The sequence below is a fragment of the Peromyscus leucopus genome, unplaced genomic scaffold, assembly GCF_004664715.2.
Source record: "Peromyscus leucopus breed LL Stock unplaced genomic scaffold, UCI_PerLeu_2.1 scaffold_1055, whole genome shotgun sequence".
Lineage (NCBI taxonomy): Eukaryota > Metazoa > Chordata > Mammalia > Rodentia > Cricetidae > Peromyscus > Peromyscus leucopus.
The window spans coordinates 113,814-135,085 of record NW_023504177.1 but is presented as its reverse complement, the minus strand read 5'-3'; the positions used below and the strand labels follow the sequence as shown (position 1 = coordinate 135,085).

Genomic DNA, 21,272 nt, shown 5'->3' with positions numbered 1-21,272 from the left:
GCGGGTCCTGGGGTTGGACTCAGGTCATCAGGCTCGGGTACAAGCGCCTGTACTGACTGAACCACTCCCTAGACCGCTACCACAGTCACGAACATCACTGTGAATGACTGAAGAGCTCAGCGAGATATTCGAGGAACAAAACCATGGCCCAGTGGAATTTGTATGTTCTGGAAAAAAAAGGGGTGGGAGAAGCATGAGGAGAGCAACGAACAACTCAAAGAGCTGCCTGTACTAAGTCCTGTGTGTGCTCGTCTCAGAGGCTTGGGGACTGGCAAGATGGCTCAGTGGTCCAAACCACCGACTGCTCTCGCTGAGGACCTGGACTGGGTTCTCAGCACCCACATAGCAGCTCACAATTCCTCTAAAACACTCCAGTTCCAAGGGGTCCTAGCACCCTCTTCTGGCTTCCAGAGCCCCAAGCCTGCATGGGGTGGGTGGGGGGCACAGACACACAGGCAGGCAAAACACATAAAACAAAAAAAAATCTTTTTTTAGGGGGAGGGGGGGAGGAAGAGGAGGAGGGAGGGGGGCAGGCATGGTTGTTCATACCTGCAGTCCCAACACTTAGCGAATGATAAAAGGAGTTGGAGGTCGGATTTGACTGCCCGAGCCCTCCTCTCAAACAAATGACACACAACAACAGGGTGGGTGGTGGGGAAAGACAGACAAGTAACAATGTTTAGAAACGGGCAAACAGGAAGAATTTCAAACAGAAGAGAGCAAGGGGGCTTGCTACTTGGGGGTGGGATCTGGAGTGGCCTTCCGCGGTGGCCAGAGCTGTCAGAGAGAAACCTGAACCCGGTGCCAGGACTGTGGCCGGCTCCTAGTCGGGGCTGGGCTGGGAGCACTGAGGAGCCATTGAGAAAGTTTGAAGCAGGAGAGTCAGATGATCAGATTAGCGTTTTAGAGACATTCCTGGGGGATCGGCGCAGGCGGGCCAGATGCGGGAGGAGACGAAGGCCAGGGGTGGCTGGGCCACTGGGACCCTGCCTGGGAAGGTACCCCCTACTCGGGAGGTGCTGATGGAGGGACACACTCCATTCCTACCGCAATAGCTTTCTCACTGGCTCCTCGGCTCACAGCCTCGACTCCAGCCCCACAGATTACAACTCCTCACTTAAACAAAGAAACAAACAAAAAACAAGTGCGTGCGTGCTGGCAAGATCAGAGGAACAACCTGCAGGGGTCCGTTCTCTTCTTCCACCCCTGTGGGCTCCAGGGACGGAGCCGGGTCGATCTGCTTGGAAGCAAGCGCCTTCACATGCTGAGAGGTCTCGCTGGCTCAGCCACGCTTCATTTTTTGAGCCGAACACCTCCTGAGTTTCTCTTCATGCTCAGAAATAAAAACCAGCCGCCCCCCTTTAGCCCTCAAACCCCATGTGCCCTGTAAGGTTCTGTTGGCCCCTAGCCTAATTTCTGGTGATGGGAGGGATCGGGTGAGGAGCAGAGACTAGCTATGCAGCTCAGGTTGGCCTCAAAACTTGTGATCCTCCTGCCTCAGTGTCCAGAATGCTAGGGTTGCAAAGGCAAGCACACCAGCCCAACATTCCCTCACTTAATTTCCGGCTTCCTGCTTCTTTGCCACACCACCCACCCTCTTTACTCTTGGCCTGTGGATGCCCTTCCTTTGGACTTGTTTCTGTGAGGTTTTCCTTGGCCCAGACATTGCCTGAGATGTATGACTGGTGTATGCTATCTAAAATGATGCTCTATTTTCTTTCTTTAAAAAAAAGAATTATTATTATTACTATTTAAGTATATTTTATTTTTATTTATGTGTGAGTTGGAGTGCGTGGACATTTGTGCAGTGCACACGGAGGCCAGAAGAGGGCGTCAGATCTTCCTGGAAATGTTGGTGCTTGGAAATTGAACTTGAGGCTTCTGGAAGAGCAGTAAAAGCTCTTGACCTCCAAGCCATCTCTCCAGCCCAATTTTCTTTAAAAATAATTTTGTTGGGCCAGGTGGGGTGGTGGCGCACGCCTTTAATCCCAGCACTGGGGGCAAAGGCAGGCGGATCTCTGTGAGCTCAAAGCCAGCCTGGTCTACAGAGAGAGTTCCAGGACCCGCTCCAAAACTACACAGAGAAACCCCATCTCAAAAAAAAAAAATTATTGGGCTGGTTGTAGTGGTGCGTGCTTTTAATCCAGCACTCAGGAGGCAGAGGCAGTGGATCTCTGTTAGAGGTCAGCCTGGTCTACAAAGTGAGTTCCAGGACAGCCAGGGCTACACAGAGAAACCCTGTCTCTAAAAACCAATGATGATGTTTATGATGATTATGATGATGATAATTTTGTTACATTTATGTATTGATTGTGTGCTAATATGGACTGTTTGCAGGAATCAGTTCCTTTCCACCGTGTTGGTCCCAGGATTGAACTCAGGTCATCAGTCACGGCAGCAAGAGCCATCTGGCCAACCTGCCCTTGTTTTTCAATATTGTACTTACCACAACAAACCTTAGACTATTTGTGAATCACTCAGGATGGCCAGCTCCTTCCGGATACTGCACCTCTCTTAGTACCATCCACTTGTGGGTAAATCAGAAGGGATGAAGGGCGTTGGTGATGGAGCTCCGTTGATAGAGTGCCAGCCTAGCTTGCAGGGTGGTCCCAGCACAAACCAGCCTTGGTGTCCCAAACCCAGCACTTGGGAGGTGGAGGCAGGTGCATCAGAAATAGTCCAACCTGAGACCCTTTCAGAAGAATGAGGGCTGGGCTTGGGCCCCAGAATGGTGAGGTGTAGGACGCTGGAAGGAGTCAGATGGGGAAAGGAAGGCTTCGGAGAGGCAGAGGACCCATGGTTCCCTCCTCTACCACAATGGTAAAACTTGGGACTCGGTGAGGCAGGTTTGGTGGCCAGCTCCGGGCATGGGTGTGCTTGGGAACAGCATGATTTTTTTTTTTTCAAGATAGGATTTCTCTGTGTAGCCCTGGCTGTCCTGGAACTCGCTCTGTAGACCAGGCTGGCCTCGAACTCAGAGAGATCCACCTGACTCAGCCTCCCTAGTGCTGGGATTAAAGGCGTGCGCCACCACCGCCAAGCTTTGTTTTGCTTTGAAATAGAGTCTTGCTATGTATCTCAGGCTTGCCTGGAACTCACAAGGATCCTCCTGCCTCAGCTTCTCCAGTGCTGGCTGGATTACGAGCCTCTGCTGCCACTCAGGAAATGGATCAATCTCTTTCATCACTGCTTCCCTGGACTGCAAAGGCCGTGGTGGAGGTGAGGTGGGTGGAAGCCATGGTTTCCTTAGTGACTCTGCCCACCCCTTCAAACCAGCCACAGGTGGTTTCTGTCTCTGTGACAACCCTGGTGCCTTTTCATGGGCTCACTGTGCTCAGCCTCCTCTCTCAAGACCTGTCTTGTCTTCAGGGGGCAGTGTTTGGATCCAGAGGACAGGCCCTGTTTCTCCAACTCAGAGTTTTGGTTCTTTTTTTTGTATTTTGACACAGAGCCTCATTTAGCCCGGGCCATCCTTGAACTCTGGATACTCTTGCCTCCGCCTCCCAAGTACTGGTACTATAGACTGGGATGGCATGTATCCCCAAATTTATTTTACTCAGAAAGAGTAAGTCTTGCTTCTGTACCTTCATTGCTGAGTGGAGAATATTGTATGTATGTATGTGTAAATATGTGTTATAATATTAATAAAAATATATAACTGATTTATTTTATGCATATAGGTATTTTGCCTGCATAGATGCCTGTGCACTACATGTGTGCCTGTTTCCCATGGAGGCCAGAAGAGGGCATCAGATCCTCTGGAACTGAAGTCACAGATGGTTGTGAGCTTCCATGTGGGTGCTGGCCCTCTGCAAAAGCAGCAAGTGTTCCTAACCACAAGCTGTCTCTCCAGCCCCTAGACATGCCTCTTGACTTTGCATTTTCACTTATTTTGGGTGGCATGCACATACCACGGTGCACCCGTGGAGATCAGAGGACAACTTGCAAGACCCCTCTCTTTCTTTTCACCGTGTGGGTCCCAGGGATTGAACTCGGGTTGTCAGCCTGGGCAGCAAGTGCCTTCACCCACTGAGCCACCTCTCTGGCCCCAACACTGAGAATACCTCTAAGGGTTAGCATCTCTGGGGAATGACTTTCTTCCCAAGGGTGAAACTTTTCCAAATTGGCAATTGTGGGTGTTGGCCGAAAAAGTCTTATTTTTTCCCCCTGAATATCTCTCTCAACTTTTCTTCCTTGTGGTGCCTAAGACTCAGATAAAAAGCCCAGGATGTGAATGAATGATTGAGAGGAATTGTTTTAAAAGGACTCCCAACAGGATGGCAGAACCCTTGCCTTTCGTAGGGCCCTGGCTCCATCTCAGCCTGTAAAATAGAAACAAAACAACAAAAGCAACAAACAACAAACAAAACCAGGGAAATGCTTGGGAAATGGTTCATTAGGTAAAGCCCCTGCTTTGCAAGAATAAGCATCTGAGTTCAGATCCTCACACCCATGAAAGCAGGATGGTGCAGCAAGATTCTGTAGGGAGTGGAGACAGGCAGATACCTGAAGCCCGTTAGTCAGCCAGCTAGCCTAGCCAAACGGAAGCTTCGGATTCAGGAGAGACTGCCTCCAATAATGAGGTGGGGTGCTGGTGAGACGCCTCCGTGGTAGAGGGCCAGCTGCTGGCCGTGGGCCCGAGTTGGTCCCTGGGACCCACATGGTAGGAGAAAAAGACTTCTGAAAGTTGCCTCTGCCCTCCACACTCAGGCCATGGCATGTGCACAGATGCACACACACAGACACACCAAGAGCACAAACATGCATATACAAGCACACTAACACACACACAAGCAAACACACAGACACACACGAGCAAAGCTATGCACATACACCACATAATTTCACACACAACAAGCACGCAAGACACACGAGAGCACAAACATGCACATACAAGCACATAACAACACAAAGCAACAAAAGCACCACACACACACACACACTTGTAATAAAAAAAAATGAAGTAAGGTGAAGAGTGATTGAGGAAGACACCTGAAGTTTAACCTCTGGTCTCCACAGGCAGATACACACAGGGGTTCACACATTCCCATGAATATATGCATACACAAACAAGTACACTCACCACACCCCACATTAGTGAATGAAGGGTGGATGACCCCCAGATTAAGATATAGGTCGTTGCTAGCTACCAGCAGTCACAGAAACTTCCTCGATGGCTCCTCCCACACTTAACCTTCCAAAGTAGTAGTTTTGTAGAAAATTGTTCTCCACCAGCCTGTGGCTTATGCCTGTTAGCTCGACATTTTGGATGTGGAAGCAGGAGACTAGAAAGCTCGGATTGTCCTCTACTGTGTAGCCAGTTTGAGGCTGGCATGGGGTCCACGTACCCTGTCGCACAAAAATTCCTTTTTAATTTTGTATGTGCCCTAGAGTGCTGGTGCCCTCAGTGGTCAGAGGGGTAGGATCCCTGGAGCTGGAATTACAGGAGATTTTGAGCTGCCTGATGTGGGTGCTGGGAACTGAACTTGGGTCCTTATGTATTCTTAACCTTTGATCCATCGCTCCAGCACCACACATACACAAAAGGCTTCTAAAATGTTTGGGGCCTGTGAGTTGGTGTGGTGGTTTAAAAAAAGATGGCCCCCAGGGGGAGCGCCACTATTAGGAGGTGTGGCCTTGTTGGAGGAAGTGTGTCCCTGTGGAGGCGGGCTTTGAGGTCTCATCTATGCTCAAGCCACACACAGGGAGTCAGACCACTTCCTGTTGCCATGGGTCAAAATGTAGGACTCTCAGCGCCTTCTCCAGCACCCTGTCTGCCTGCACACCATGATGAGAATGGGCTAACCCTGTGAAAACGTAAGCCACCCAGTTAAACGTTTTCCTTTGTAAAGTTGCCGTGGTCATGGTGTCTCTTCACAGCAATAGAAACCCTGACTAGACAGATGGCGTGTGCCATTATGCCCAGCCATCGTAGGCTTTATAATCTAGTGTGGGGCAACAGGAGGGAGTCGGGAAGTGGAAACAAGTACTACAGCGCTAGGTAGTTCAAGTGGGGCGTTTGGCTGTGATCGTAGACAATTCGGAGGTGCAAAGCAAGGGTTCGGACGACGTACGCGTTTTCCTGCCCTCTGCCTGTTGAGTGGTGAAGGGACGGAGTAAGGAGAGCTTACACGGGTTCTGCACGCTGGTGGCTTCTCCGTGTGCTATGTATGTTCAGTCCCAGCATTAGGATGGCAGCGGCAGGTGTGTCCCTATGAATTCAAACCAACCTGGTCTACACGGTGAGTTCCAGGCCAACCAAGGCTTAGACCCTGTCTCAAAAATAAACAAAGTGAATGAATAAAGTATAGGACGACTGGGATTGTCTGTTTTTGTTCACTGAAGAGTTCTCACAGGTTTTATGTCTAGCACAGAAGGGTCGCTTAGCACGGAGATGTGATGCAGAATGTGGATGCCGACTCCTCCTTCCCTCCTTTCTGGAACTCATTCTCCCCCTGTACCTATCTAGGTATCTCCAACGAGTCCCCTTCAAGGACCAGGCTAATGGAGAAGCCTCTGGGCCATCCTATCCAAGTGGTGTGCCTGGCTTATCAGTGTGTGTGTGGTGTGTGTGTGTGTGTGTGTGTGTGTGTGTACAGTTATGTATAGGAGTGTCACGTGTGTGTGGAAAGCAGCCAGAAGAAACCTCAGGTGCCATTGATGACAATGTGTTCATGTCCTTTGAAACAGGCTTTCTTTCTGGCCGGACCTCACGAATAAGGCTAGACTGACTGAATGGTGAACCCCAGGGATCCTGTTTCTGTTTCTCCAGCTTCCCACACCTGGGATTTTTGTGTGAGCTCTGGAGATTGTACTCAGGCCCTCATGCTTTTCAGTTAAGCCTTTCCCGACTGCGCTCTCTCCCCAGCACAACCTTTTACTACTGAGTCGGGTTCTAAGCCATCCGGGCTGGCGTTGGACTTCTGCGCTTCCTGCCTCAATGTCTTGAGTAACAGGCCTGCACCTGAAGCAGCTGCGGCCGCTTTCTCAAGGCTCTCCCTCATTGCTGCGAAGATGTTCATGTTCGTCACCATTAGCATCTTCGCCCGACTTCTCCCTCCCTCCCTCTCCCCGAGCCCTGCCCGCACGATGGATAGTATTCTCTGCTTTGGGTCAGTGAGGGCTCTACGATCCGGAGTTCAGAAGGCTCAGTATGGGAGCACAGCACAGGAGTACCAGGAGCATGCGTGAGCGGCCCTCTCTCTGATGGGCTGGTCCTGTCCCAGGCGGTACACATTCATCGTCAGAAAACAGACCCTAAGGCCTGGAGCCGCTTCCAGGGACTGCTTGGTTTCCAAGGGACATGTCCTGTGGGGGTGTCTCTTGACTTCTAGATGGTGCCACTTAGGTGAGATGTAAACTGTCTCTGATCCGAAGGACTCAGAGGGTGTGAGGATCTGGGGACTTACAGGAGTGTGGGCAACTTAGCAGTAACTACACTGAGGAGAGTGTCTCCCTTCCCCACCAGTCATTAACTGCCTATGCTCAGGGAGTGGCGGGACCTTGTGAGTCATCACCCCACCTCTCACCCCCCTACCAACTATTAACTGCTTATAAATCCACAGAAAGGGGCAGGAATTCTTGACTCTCCCTCAAGACCGATATCTAGTGAACCTATTAAAGATTAAAAAGAAATGAAACGATCCAGCACTCGGGAGGCAGAGCCAAGGAGCTACCAAGTGAGCTCCAGGAAAGGTGCAAAGCTACACAGAGAAATCGAAAACCAAAAAAAAAAAAAAAAAAGAAAGAAATGATTGTATGCAGGTTTGTGCGTGTGAGCAATGCTCATGGAGGATGATGTGTATATGTGTGTGGGTTTGTGCATGTGAGCGCAATGCTCATGGCGGCCACAAGAGAATATTGGATCCGCTGGAGCTTGGTTACAGGTAGTTATGAGCAGCCTGATGTGGGGGTGCCAGGAACTGGACTCTGATCCTCTACAGTATGCATTTTTAACTGTTGAGCCGTCTTTTATGTCCTAGGGACATATTCTAAGTCCAAGAGGGAGAGAGTCCCACCTCCCTCAAAACCCGGATCAGCAAACAAGACAGTAGAGACGGACAGAATGAGGTTTATTGGAGTCCCAGAGACATTGGAGAGACCAGGGGGTGAGGTGGAGGCTCACGGGAGAGAAACCCCTAGCCAAGTCCCCCTTTCCTCTTGGGGTTGGAACACAGAGACAGTTGGTGGTGATGGAAAGACCAACAGGTACTACAGATGAGGGGAGGGAGACCCCAATGTCTACCACCTCCACCAGGTCACAGGATTGGGACAACCGTGGACAGAGGACTGCGCTCTACAGCCTAAGGGAATGTCTGCCCTAATACTCTAAGGAGAGTGGAGCCAGGCCACAGCCTGCACCAGCCCATTCCAAGTGCACGGGAATACGTGTATCTGGGTCAATCCAACCTACAGGGCAGGGCCAGTCTAAACTAGTGTTCAAGATGAGGGGAGATCAGTAGGGTCAGACCATTCTGCGGTAAGGGAGACCTAATCTGAGAGTAGTTAATGGAAGGTGGGGGGCATCTACCCTGGTCCTCTTTCAGCATAGGAAGTAAAATGGGGGAAAGGCAGATTCTGGTTATACTCATTTCTGGGGCCACCAGTGGCTGACAGGTGGCATCTGGAGGGGATCCTGAGGATTCCAAGATATTGTCCCCGACATCCCCCAGATGAACGTCGTTGGGAATGATGGCTCTCGGGGAGTGGGTGGTAGGACCGTGGGGTGCCCACACATTATCTGCTGGGAGGTGTTAGTGGAGACCCGTTTTTTATTCCTAGGTTCCCAGTCTCGGAGGCCAGTTGATCTGAGCTGCCCCCATTCCAGGGGTCTCAAAGTCAAGAGTCTCTCTGTAGATTTCAGTCCCCAACAATTATGTCCTTTGGACCCCTTTGCCGAAGGATGCTTCACTGTGGTCCTGTGTGGGTTCTGGGTGGCACCATTTTTCCAGGCAAGGCCTCACCTTATGGTCTAGCTCTGGACTTGGAGGGCCGGAGTGGCCTGGCTATTCAGTCCATGCCCCTGTGCAGCTTCAGGTGCCTGGAGAGATTGCTGAGCGTGATGAAGCCCTTGCCGCAGATGTGGCAGGGGAAGGGCCGCTCTGTGCCATGCAGCAGCCGGTGGCGCTTGAGGTAGCACTCGTGGCGGAAGAACTTGCCACACTCCAGGCACGGGAAGGGCTTCTCCCCTGTGTGCACCAGCACATGCCGTTCCAGGTCGCGAGGGGAACGGAACAGCTTCTCGCACTCCGAACAGCCAAAGATTTTCTTGCCACGGCTGGAGGAGCCGGGCCCCGGCCCTCCAGCCGCCTGCTCGCCCTCGCCATCAGGGGCCGCCTCCCCACTGCCCTCCCCGTGGCTGGCGCGCCGATGCTCCTCCAGGGCGGCCAGCGCGGCGTACAGCGCCCCGCAGTGGCCGCAGCCGTAGGTGGCTGGGCCCGAGTGCGCTTCGAGGTGGCTGGCCAAGGCCGGGGCAGACGCGAAGAAGGTCCCGCAGTCGCACTGGTACAGCGTGTCTTCCGAGGACGCCTCGGCTGCTGAGGCCGGAGCCCGGGCATTCTCCGCGCCCTCGCCCTCGCCCTCGGGGAGCAGTGCCTCCAGCTTAGGCATGCTTGCGCCAGTGGGCTCAGGAGCAGCCCGGCGTCCCAGGTCGGCGGGGCATCCCCCACCTCCACTGCCTCGACATCTCCTGCCACCTCCTCCGGACCCCCACCCGAGGCCCAGACCTGCGCTGGGGGTGCACTGCTCCCCTGCAGGTCGTGCGTCAGCTTGTGGCGTTCCAGCAGCGCCGGCGCGTTGAAGTCGCGCTCGCAGCGCGGGCACTTGAAGGGCTTCACGTCGGTGTGCGCGGCCCAGTGGCAGCCAGCTCCCGGCCGTGGTCGAAGCGCCGGGCACAGGCGCCGCATGCAAACGGGGGCAGCGAGGCCGCCGCGGCGGCTGCCGCCTCGGCCAGTCCCCAGCTGGTCGCTCCTGCTCCCTCCAGGCCCTCTCCTCCGCCGGCCCCTCCGCCTCCACACACCGAACAGGGACCCACGTTGCAACACACTGAGCAGGGGGAGTTCAGGGGAGGCAGGCCGGGGCTCGGCTGCAGCGGGGAGGGAAGCACGCCCCGGTGCTGCCGCTTGAGGTGGCGGCCCAGGCTGGAGCGGGAGGAGAAGCGGAGCTCGCAGACCAAACAGCAGTAGGGCTTCTCACCGGTGGACGACCTGGGAGCAAGAGCAGAGAGGCAGGGCTGAGCGTCCAGGCCCGGCAGCAGGTTCCCAGGATGGGCTGGCTTTCACCCGCTGTCCTCCGTTAGGTCACCAGACAGGCTCAGCAGGCGTGGAGGCCACCGGGAAGGGACCCCACTTCCTTGTTAAGGAAAGCTTCAAAGTGCCCCTCATGAAAAGTTAAAATACCATGAAGAAGAAGTAGGAGGGCTTCACCGAGGTCGTTTACATGAAAGCTACCTCCTCCTAGCCAAAAGGATTGAATCTGGGTTAGCAACACGGTCCAGCGGGTAAAGATACTTGCATGGAGCCTGGTGACCTGAGTTTGGTCCCTGGGATCCATGTGGTGGAAAGAGAGAGGACCAACTCCTGTAAGGTGAGATGTGGCACATCCTACCCTGTATAAAAATAACGGAGCGGGGCACGTTGGTACAAGCCTTTCCTTCCCGCACTTGAGAGGCAGGAGGCAGAGGCAAGCCAATCCTGTGAGTTGGAAGCCCGTCGGGGCTACATCATGAAACCCAGTCATAAAACAATCAATCAAACAACAAATAATGAAATAAAAATATTTTAAAGAAAGAACAGAGATGCTAGAGAGATGGTTTAGCAGTTAAGAGCACTTGCTGCTCCTGCAGAGGACCTGGGTTCGATCCCCAGCACCCACATGGCAGCTCACAGCTGTCTGTAGCTCCAGCTCTGGGGATCTGATGCTCTCTTCTGACCCACTGGAGTACCAGGAGTGAATGTAGCCCACAGACATACATGCCAGCAAAAACACCCATATGCACAATAAATACATAAATCTAAAAAAAAAAAAAAAAAATGATAGGATCTAAATTTCTAAATTCTACTTTGGGCCTGGGTGGAGACACTACATTCTAATTCCCTCTACACTACGTACTACTGTCTTCTCTCTAAGAGTTCATCCAACTGGGCCTGTCAAATACCCGGCCAAGAAACAGCTAAGGAGATGGGAGGAATAATTATCTCCTTAATGAGGTAACATACTCACCCTCTTCAGAAGCCCTCCCTGGGCTGTGTGCTTTTCTTGGCTTTTTGAGACAGGTTTCTCTGGGTAGCCCTGGCTATCCTGGATTGCTCTGTAGACCAGGCTGGCCTTGAACTCAGAGATCTGCCTGCCTCTGCCTCCCGAGTGCTGGGATTAAGGGCTGTGCCACCACCGCCAGCTCCTTTTCGACTTTCTGTCTCTTCTCTGGATACCAGCCCAGATCCTCAGCACGCCTGTCCTGACACTCTGGACTACTCCACTGTCTGAAGAGGCATCCCCACGTGGCTGCTTGCAGACCTTCAGTGATGAACCTGCTGCCTTCTCTCCTGGACTAACTAGGAAGGGATGTCTTTCTCGCCCCCCTTCTGCCTCTCCAGCCCCCAGCCAGCCCCAGAGCTGCCAGATTTACAGCTGCCCTTTCCTATTTTTCTTTCAAATTCTAATAAATTCTAATAAAATGATTCTTAAGCTTCTAACTGCTTTTAAATTCTTTTGTCCAAGACAGTGGGAGCCTCACAAGGGGACCCCAAAGTCCCAGTCCAGCCCAGCTGCAGGCCAGCTGGCATTCTCTCTGTGAGGACCTAGTCCCTTACACCGGCCACCTGTCACTGTTCCCTTCCAACCCGCTCATCTAGGAACTGATTCCCACAGAACATAGCTATGGCCAGGGCTCCAGGCATCCACAGGCCTGAGTTCAAATCCCACCTCTCTCTCTTCTCTGTGAACACTCCGCTTTTTCCCTTTGCCAAATGGACCACAGTGCGCTGAACAGTGTCCCAACCAGGTGCTTCCCCAACAGCACATGTGTTAAGATGCTGGTTGTTTTCGTTTGTTGTCTATCTTGGAGAACACCTGAGCCAGGAAGCCAAGGCTGCTCCTGGGACTCTGGCTATCTCTCCCCGGCTGCCAGGGGCCTTGTGAGGTTTTAGGAAGTAGAAGGTAACTGAACGTGGGTCCCCATTGTGCAGCCTCCCACCAGACCATCACCCCTGGTGGCACGGGCCTTGTGGTAATGACCTGCGTGGGTCACACACTGCAAAACCTCGCCTGTGCTCTCTGAGATGCTGTTTGTTTGTTTAAGATTTAATTATTTATTCATGTGTACAGTGTTCTGTCTGTGTGTATCCCTGCAGGCCAGAAGAGGGCGCCAGATCTCATTACAGATGGTTGTGAGCCCATGTGGTTGCTGGGAATTGAACTCAGGACCTCTGGAAGAACAGCCAGTGCTCTTAACCGGCCATCTCTCCAGCCCATGTGCTCTCTGAGTAACCCCAATTAAACTCCGACTTGCCAAACTGGACTTTGGTCTTCCTCTGGTGTCCTGCCTGGAGTGAATGTGTTAGTCGTTTCTCCCCAGGAGAAGTTAAAGCAACACCCGTGAACTCACCAAGGCCCTTCCCACCTCGGGCCTTTGCACTTGCTGCCGTTCCCATCTGCAAATGCTTTTCCCACGGGACTTCTCCTGCTTCAAGTCTCAATCAGACGTCACTGCGCCCTCTTGTCTACAGTGACCCGCGGCTCCCCCGATTTACTCCTACACATTACTTCTGGCTTTGTTGTTTGTGACAGGGTCCCATATAGCCTGAGCTGGCTCCAAACCCTGTGCAGCGAGGCTCTTGAACTCCTGATCCTCCTGCCTCCACCTCCCATTCGCTGGGATTGTAAGAATGCATGACCGTACCCTGATTTTTTTTTTTTTTAAATTTGCTTCCCAACTTCTCCCTTAGAGAACTCTTTTCTCAGAAACTGCTTTCTTTACCCGCTACCTAGTTCCTGATCATTGGAAGGAACAGTAAGTTTCCTGAAGGGCCTGTTGAGTTCCCTGAAGGCCCGTGTCCTGTGGGGGAAAGTCCTGTGGTCACTTTAGAATAAAGGAGTTGGGTGTGCATGGATAAACCTATTTTCAAGATGGTCAGGAATGGTCAGCACAAGGCTGCAGGGGTGGAGAACAATTATGTGGGCAGATGTACTCCGCAGGCCTTCCCTGGAGCTCAGGCTTTGGTAGGAGGGAAGCTGGAGAAGGAGTTGCTCCCATCTCCTGCTGCCTTGCCCCAGTGGATCGGAGCCCCACCGTCTCGGCCCCGCCCCGGGCGGCTCCCAGGACTCACCTGGTGGTGCAGCAGGCCAGTGGAGTCTCGGAATCCCTTGGGGCAGGCGGAGCATCGGTAGGGCCGCTCGCCCGGTGTGGGAGCGCAGGTGGTTAGCCAGGTTGAAGCTGTGCTTGAAGCCCTTGCCACAGCGAGGGCACGCGTGGGGCTTGAGCGCGGTGTGCCGAGCGAAGTGGCGCCTCAGGTCCGAGCGGTACCGGAAGCTCTTGCCACATTCGCTGCAGTGAAAGGGCACCCGGGGAGCCGTGGCCGACGGGGCTGGCCCTGGGGCAGCAAAGAGGGGCAGGAACCCCAGCAGCGCGGACTCGTCCATGGCGGCGGGTCCAGGGGTGGCTGGGGGCTTTCTCTGGAGTATAGAGGAGGCACAGAAGCAGGTCAGGGTCACCTCCGCACTGGCCGTTCTCTCCCTTAGCTCTCTGGGCTCAGAAACACGCTTGTCCTCCGGAGACCCTCCCGATGCTAAGACACACCTAACCACCAAGCCAGAGCACTGCGCTTTACATCCCTCCCGCTCTCTAACCCCCTCCTCCTCCATCTTCCCGGCCACTTCCATTCGCTTCTTCCTCGCAAGGCTTTCTGAAGGCTCTCTCTCAATCCTCTCCAAGCCCTGCCCACTACAAGTTAAGGCCTTCCTACTCTTGCTCGGGTCTGGGCTGCCTCCTCCCGAGCCCCTCCCTCTGCTCCCTGAGCATTCAGTATTCCTCGACAGACTTCTCCTAACTCTTCTTCAAAGACAGGTCATTGATTTGGGGCTGCGCACGTTCGCCTCATGCTTGTAGGGAGCGCACACTGGTTCTGCTCTTCACCTATGAAATGGGTACACTAGCGCCCACCTCACACAGCGAGGGCTGCAGTTACGTAAAATTGCAGCAACACGGTCAATGTACTTAGGGAGGGCCGAGGCACTGCAAAGAATTAACCGAGCAGCTTGGATATGTAAGTTCCTCTCAGTTCCTTTATTCCCATGCACTTCCAAGCTAATTTGACTTTTCTAAGTTAGATCTTCACTGAGACCTGCCTCCAGATCCCACCCAACTTCTCCTCCAAAGAAGTCCCATTTTTTTTCCTATCATTTCCTTTCCCTATCATTTTCTCATGTTAAAGACCTGATAGTTCCACTAAAACTCCCCAAACTGCATACCTACAAGGTGTGTGTGTGTGTGGGGGGGTTGCCATGGCGGCCTTTTCTCTAAGCCACACTTAGTCAAACTCCACACCGCACTCTGAGCCTCTCTTGTCTCTCTGGACCCCACTTTTCCACTAACCATAACAAGTTCCTTCCATTTTGTTTTTTTTTTGTTTTGTTTTTTTGAGACAGGGTTTTTCTGTGTAGCTTTGCGCATTTCCCGGAACTCGCTTTGGAGACCAGGCTGGCCTCCAACTCACAGAGATCCGCCTGCCTCTGCCTCCCGAGTGCTGGGATTAAGGCGTGCGCCACCACCACCACCGCCCGGCCAACAAGCTCCTTCCATATTTTCCAACCTAGGCCCCCTCACCCCTTGCTGAGGACCCGCGCCTCTTTCCCAGGCCCCACCCTCTGCCTAGACCTCTCTCTCCCATTTCCTAACCAGTCTCCGCCCTTCACGAAGACCCCGCCCCTCCGCTGGAGGCCCCGCCCCAGCAGGCTCCCCCCCGTGCGGCCCCGCCCCAACCGCCGCAAGCCCGCCTCCTCCTGCACCCCGCTGCGCGCGGGGCTGCGGGGGGGGGGGGCCCCCGACCCTGCTCCATTTTAAGCCAGGCCCGGGAAGCCGGCCCTTTGTAACCCTCTCCCGGCCCCGGGAGGCGCGGCGGGGCGGGGGCGGGGCCCGGCGGCCCGGGGGCCAGGCGGGGCCGCCTTGCTCTTGGTGGCGGGGGTCCCCGAGACCCGGCGGGACCCGGGGGGCCGGGGAGTCGGCCGGCTCCCCTCTCTAATTACTTACACCTCCCTCTGGGCGCCGACATTTTGGGCAGCGGGGTCAGCGTCACTTCCACCTGAGGGGCCCCTCGACTTCCGCCCGGCTCCCTTTCTCCCCAGCCAGCGGCCCCCCCCCCGTCCCGCAGCCCCCCTTTCTCCTTCCCCCTTGGCTCCCCTTTCCCTCCCCCACCCGGCCTTTCCACATTCCCTTCCTTTTCCCGGCCCAGGAGGTTAAAGAAGCCAGGATGGCGCCATCTTGGTTGAGGGCAGCGGGAGGGGCGGGGCTTGGGCTGCCCCGGCGCCCTGCGCGCGGCTCCCCGAAGCCCGCGGTGGTTTTTACTTAGAAGTTGGCACCGATGGGCGCAGCTAGGGCGCCTTTCCCCCAAACTCGGGCGCCTGCCGGGGAGGTTGTCGAGCTGCACCCGGAAGGAGGAGAAAGCGACCCAAGTGGTCCCACTCATCCGGAGTTGGGAAACACCAAGCACCATTGTTCCTGCTTTTTTTTTAACTCCATGGGGCTTTCTTTGAAGCTCCCGGGCGCCATGTTAATTAGGGGCACTTAGCGGCCATGTCCCGCGTCTCATCTACCCGGTACCTGTGTGTGATTGGGTCACCGGGTCGGAGTGCTTTGCGGGAGGAAAGGCATTTGAGGAGGCCGGGGGATTAGCTTGTGCTCTACTTCTCCCGGGGACAAACGGGGGCGCCCCGGGCTGCAGGCGCGCCGGGGCCTGGGGACCCAGAGCGCGCGTCCCCTTTGTTCCCGCGGGCGGGCGGCGGCGGGAGGGAGGAGGAGGAGGAGGGGCCACCGGCGTCCGGGCCAGGGGCGGGGCCCGCGCTCGGCGCCCCCGCCCCACCGCCGCCGCCGCCGCCGCCGCCGCCCAGGGGCAGGGCCCCCCTCTCCCCCGCCCCTTCCCACGCCTTCGGCCCGTCGCCCCCCGGCGCGCGCGCGCGCGCGCACACACGCGCAAACGCGAGCCCGGGCAGCATGCAAATGAGGTACCCAGAGGCGGGGAGGGGGGGTGTCCCCCGGGAGTCCCCCGGAGTGGGGTAGGGGGGGAAGGCCGGGGGGGGGGGAGGGGGTGGTCCCGGTGCGCGCGCCCGCCGAGCGCGCGCGCCCACCCCTCCCCGGCACCTGTTCCCTGTCTGCACGCACGCGCGCGCGCGCCTGCCGACCCCGCGCCCCGCCGAGCGCTCCGGGCTCGCGCGCGCGTGTGCGCGTGTGCGCGCAGACCCCCCTCCTGGCAGCCCCCCGGCCGCCAGTGTCCCGCGCCGCTTATTGGCCACCGCACCCTGAGGGCCCGCCCCGCTTGCGGGCTGGGCCACTCGGGCGACAGGCAGACATGTCGTCGTCGTCCCCCCCCCCCCCCGACCGTGGGTGGGAGAGGGTCGAGGGGGGAGGGATCCCTCTCTCACTTCCTAGGTATGTTCGAGAAATTCAGCTGCTTTGCCCAGGCTACTGCAGGTGCAAAAACCACGTGATCCTGGAAAAAAAGTTACTCCCGCGTGGACCTCATGCGGTGTGCCTATTAGAAGGGGGTGCAAGGCGTGGGGTTGTAGCACAGGCCTAGTGTGAGTGAGGCCCCTGAGTCGGTGAACCGGCAGCACACACAAAGAAAACCTAGACACCAACCAAGCCACAAAACAGTCGAAAGAGGGGTCCCCTGGCTTACAGCCGCACCTGTAGCTCCCTTGTCCCCCAAGTGCAGTCTCTCCCCACAGTCCCGAGACCTTCTGGGCACTGAGAAGTGAGGGCCATATTGTTTTGGAGGCTTTCTGTATTTCAGGTAGTGTACTGAGGACATTTCTGAAACTTCCTTATTCCTGGCGATTCTCCCCACTACCTCGGTATATTGATTTTACAGAGAAGGAAAACTGACTCAGAGGCAAAGACACTTGCAGTCACGTGCAGAATGGGATCCAAACCCAGGACTGGGAGACCGCGAGATGTCCCCTGCGCGCAGGCCGCGCGCGCCACACACACACCACACACACACACACACACACACACACACACACACACACTAGTCTTCCTAGTCTTTCTCATTTCCCGGGCCACTGAGATCAGTTAGACTGGCAGAGAGAACTTAAGGAACTCACTTGGTTTTCCCGTGCTTGGTTTCCCTGTTTGCAAAACAGAGAATGTGTTGCCTCAAAGGGCTGGCGTGAAGCTTAGCTACCCATGCTGCTCTGCTGGCTTTTGTACATTACGTTCACAGCCTGTCTGGGTTAATAGGTTAACAACAACAAAATAAATAAGGAAGAAAAGCAAACAGACAAACCCCGAGTGCCATCTTGCAAAGGACATAAATGAGCCCAGAGAAGTAAGGACCTTGGCTAATGCCACACAGAGAGGAAGGGACAGATTCTGCATTTGATTTCTGGTTTATCTGACTCCAAAGCCCAGACTCTCAGCAACTTGGATATATGTCCTTCACATTTCAATGGGTTTTGCGTAGGACCTGCCCCTTATCAGACCTTCCCATCTCTGCAGGGGTGAGGGCTTTTTGAGGCCTTTGTGGCCCACTCTGGACTGTTTCAAGGCCCACACTCTTAGCTGGATTTTTTTTTTTTCCTTTCTGGCTCGTTTTGACCTTAAAGGCTATAGTAGTTACTGATATGATGAAAAACCATAACCACAGCAACTTATGAAGAAAGCATTTAATTGGGGGCTTGCCTACATTTTCAGAGGGCGAGTCCATGATTATCTTGGTCAGGAGCATGGTGGCCAACAGGCTGATATGGTGCCAAACAGTAGCCAAGAGTTCACATCTGATCCATAAGTTTCAGGTAGAGGGAGACTGGCCTGGCGTAGGATTTTGAAATCTCAAATCTCAAAACACCTCCTCTAACAAGGCCACACCTACTCCATCAAGGCCACACTGTATTCCGACTTTACTTTGGGCTGCCAGCTCACAAATAACGACACAGAGACTTACTATTAATTAGGAAAGCTTGGCATAGGCTTTTTCCCAACTAGCTCTTTTTTTTTGGGGGGGGCGGGGGGGTTCGAGACAGGGTTTCTCTGTGTAGCTTTGCGCCTTTCCTGGAACTCACTTGGTAGCCCAGGTTGGCCTCAAACTCACAGAGATCCGCCTGCCTCTGCCTCCCAGTGCTGGGATTAAAGGTGTGCGCCACCACTGCCCGCCCCAACTAGCTCTTATAACTTAAACTGTTTCTATTAATCTACATTCTGCTATGTGGCTCTGTTACCTCTCCTCTGTACTGCATTCCCAACTCCTTTTTTGTTTTGTTTTGTTTCTCTGTGTAGCTTTGCGCTGTGGAACTCGCTTTGTAGACCAGGCTGCCCTCGAACTCACAGAGATCTGCCTGCCTCTGCCTCCCGAGTGCTGGGATTAAAGTGCGCCGCCACCCGCCTGCTCCTTCCCAACTTCTTTAGCATCTCACTGGGTCTCCTGCCCAGCCAGCTTCTAACCCCGAGTTCCTCTCTGCCCAGAAGTCCCGCCTTAACCTCTCCTGCCTAGCTATTGCTGTTCAGCGTTCTATTAAGCCAATCACAATGACGCATCTTCACACTGTGTACAAATCTCCTGCAACACCACACCTCCTAATCCTTCCCAAACAATTCCACTAATGGAACCAGACATTCAAACATCGGCGCCTGTGGGGGTGGTGCTGACTGGGGAGTGTGAGTGTGGTCATTCTCATTCAAACTGTCATGACAGAAAGCCTAGATTCAAAGGGTGGGTTAGGGGGTCACAGGATACACTTCGGAGGAGGGCAGTAAGTATGTCTTATCACCTTCTTGTTATATGGGTCTCAGAAGACTTAGAAGGGATAGATAGATGAATTATTGGGGCACTTGGGGGCTTAGGCCCTCACCGCACTGACGCCACCCCCCTCTCTTCTCTCAGCCGGCTCGGGCACCCAGACTCAAGCTCCCCACCGCTCAATGGACAACCCCAGCTCAGACCCGCTGCCTTCAGCTTTGTCTGGGGAGGAAGAAAAACCTCTGGCCTTACTTCCTCCTGTTCCCCGGGGCCGCCGAGGCCGGCCACCAGGGGGAGCCGCCACCTCCCATCGGACTCTCAAGTCCTCCCTCCCTCGAAAGCGGGGCCGCCCCCCCAAATCGCTGCAGGAAGCCCCGTTGACAGCACCAGTGGACAGTGGAGGCGGCCACGATCTTCTGCTGATCGATGATCAGGGCGTCCCTTACACAGTCCCCGAAGGATCAGCAGCAGATGGGCCCCAGGGCTCTGGCCCCAAGAGGGCTCCACACTTCTGTCCCGTGTGCCTGAGAGCCTTCCCCTACCTCTCCGACCTGGAACGCCACAGCATCTCCCACTCGGAGTTAAAGCCACACGTGTGCAAGGATTGCGGCAAGACCTTCAAACGGTCCAGCCACTTGCGGCGGCACTGCAACATCCATGCTGGCCACCGGCCCTTCCGCTGTGTGCTCTGCCCTCGCCGCTTCCGCGAGGCGGGGGAGCTGGCCCATCACCACCGCATCCACTCCGGCGAGCGCCCCTACCAGTGCCCCTCCTGCAGGGTGCGCTTCACCGAGGCCAACACTCTCCGGCGCCATTACAAACGCAAGCACCCAGAGCTCGTGGGCATGCCCGTGCGCCTGTGCCCCGCAAACCCGAGACCCCAACCGCTGTGGGATGCCGACGAGGGTGTCCCTGTTCCAGAAAGGGTGCAGGAGGAGAGTCCTGAAGGCAAGGAGCCTGCTTGGCCCCCATCCTCCACCGCTTCTCCCCTGTCTGGGTTTACAGAGGGGAGTCCAGACGGGGCTGGGCAGGGGCAAGGAGGTCAAGACACCCTTGTTTCCGGTGGTACTCCCGTTACGGAAGGGGGTCAAAAGCAGGGACCTAAACCTCTGGGTCCTGATACCACGAGCACCCTCCTTCGGACTGACAGGCCCTGGGAGGTATGGGCTGTGGAAATAAATCCCTGCCTACTGACTTCCAGTGTGTTCAGTCATGGTGCCTGTCCCTTTCAGGGTTCCTCGACTACCTTGCCTGACTGTGGTGTGTGTGGTTAGAGAGAAGCCCATGGCAACACATCTCCTTAGCATGGTGCCAAAGAACCAATGGCGTGCAGAAGCCTTGCCCGGTCTGGTCGCCAGCAGACAAGTGCTGTGAAGCATTTACGGCCATGCAAACATGACTCTGGCCCCGCCCCCACTGGATCCCCAGGGATTCTGCATAGGACACTTTCTGGCTCCGATTTCTTTTCCAGAGGACTTGCTGTTAGGAAGAGAAAACTAAGTTGAGGGCTTGAACTATAACTCAACGGTAATGTACCTTGAATGCACAAGGGCCTGGGTTGAGTGATGGCCAGCTCCAGGGAGTGGGGTGAGGGGGTGAGCAGAACTGACCATTCGGTAGGATTTAGAAGAATGTGAGCTCCAGGGGAGGGCGGGACTAAGATGAGGCGCAGTACTTGGGCAGTACAAACTAGGTCGCATCTTAGGAAAGGAGGCTAAAAAGCTGGGCTGAGGATCAAAGAACTTTAGGATTGACTGGCAGAATGGACGGCATTTAACTGAAGGTGGGGCTAAAAGAAGTACTTTTTAGAGTGAAGCAGAGTTCAAGATTGCTGTTGTTAAAGATCTTCTAAGATAGGCTTACGAGAAGATAAGGACACCCGCCAGCATTGGTAGGGGAATCTCAAAAACAGCTACGTGGAAGTACTTTCCAAAGTGGGGCATTAGGACTTAACCGTTAGGAGAAGATGCTTAGGGATGGACATGATTGCCATTCAGGCCATGGAGGAAGACAAGGTTACCAGAAAGGGAGAGGCTGGCTGAATAGAATTAGGCTTGGCTGTCCGTAATGGGGCTGAGTTAAGAGAGGCGTGCATCAAAAATGGTTCAACTCGGGTTTCTAAAATCCACCCAAAGCTTTCTGTTCAGTCAGTCTGGGTTAAGGAGCATCATGCTGACTGATGCCAATGGTTGGTAATGACTGACTTAAAGGCGTGCTTTCAAGGTGCAAAGGACCTACAAATTATTAGAGAGCTATCCCCATAATCCCAGAGTTAGTTCCCGAAAGCTGACAGGAGGATTGCTGCAAAGCTGAGGCCAGTATGGC

At 54.7% G+C, this 21,272-nt stretch overlaps 1 protein-coding gene and 1 pseudogene across 1 annotated transcript; one reads left to right on the top strand and one right to left on the bottom strand.

The window, feature by feature from the left end:
- Positions 1–8,939: 8,939 nt before the first annotated feature.
- LOC114684822 lies at positions 8,940–13,605 on the bottom strand (annotated as a pseudogene).
- A 3,061-nt stretch (positions 13,606–16,666) lies between these two features.
- On the top strand, positions 16,667–20,221 carry LOC114684820 (zinc finger protein 524-like). The gene is made up of 3 exons (XM_028859380.2): positions 16,667–16,736; positions 19,092–20,107; positions 20,180–20,221. Exons 2-3 carry the CDS (start codon positions 19,130–19,132, stop codon positions 20,219–20,221), a joined length of 1,020 nt encoding a protein of 339 aa, XP_028715213.1. The 5' UTR covers positions 16,667–16,736; positions 19,092–19,129.
- Positions 20,222–21,272: the final 1,051 nt, after the last annotated feature.

What these genes read in the sequence shown, in the direction of transcription:
- LOC114684820 (XM_028859380.2), top strand. Translation starts at nt 19,130, where the DNA reads ATGGACAACCCCAGCTCAGACCCGCTGCCTTCAGCTTTGTCTGGGGAG. An exon ending in GGACTGACAGGCCCTGGGAG is followed by an intron (nt 20,108 to 20,179) that starts GTATGGGCTGTG and finishes TGTCCCTTTCAG; the next exon opens with GGTTCCTCGACTACCTTGCC.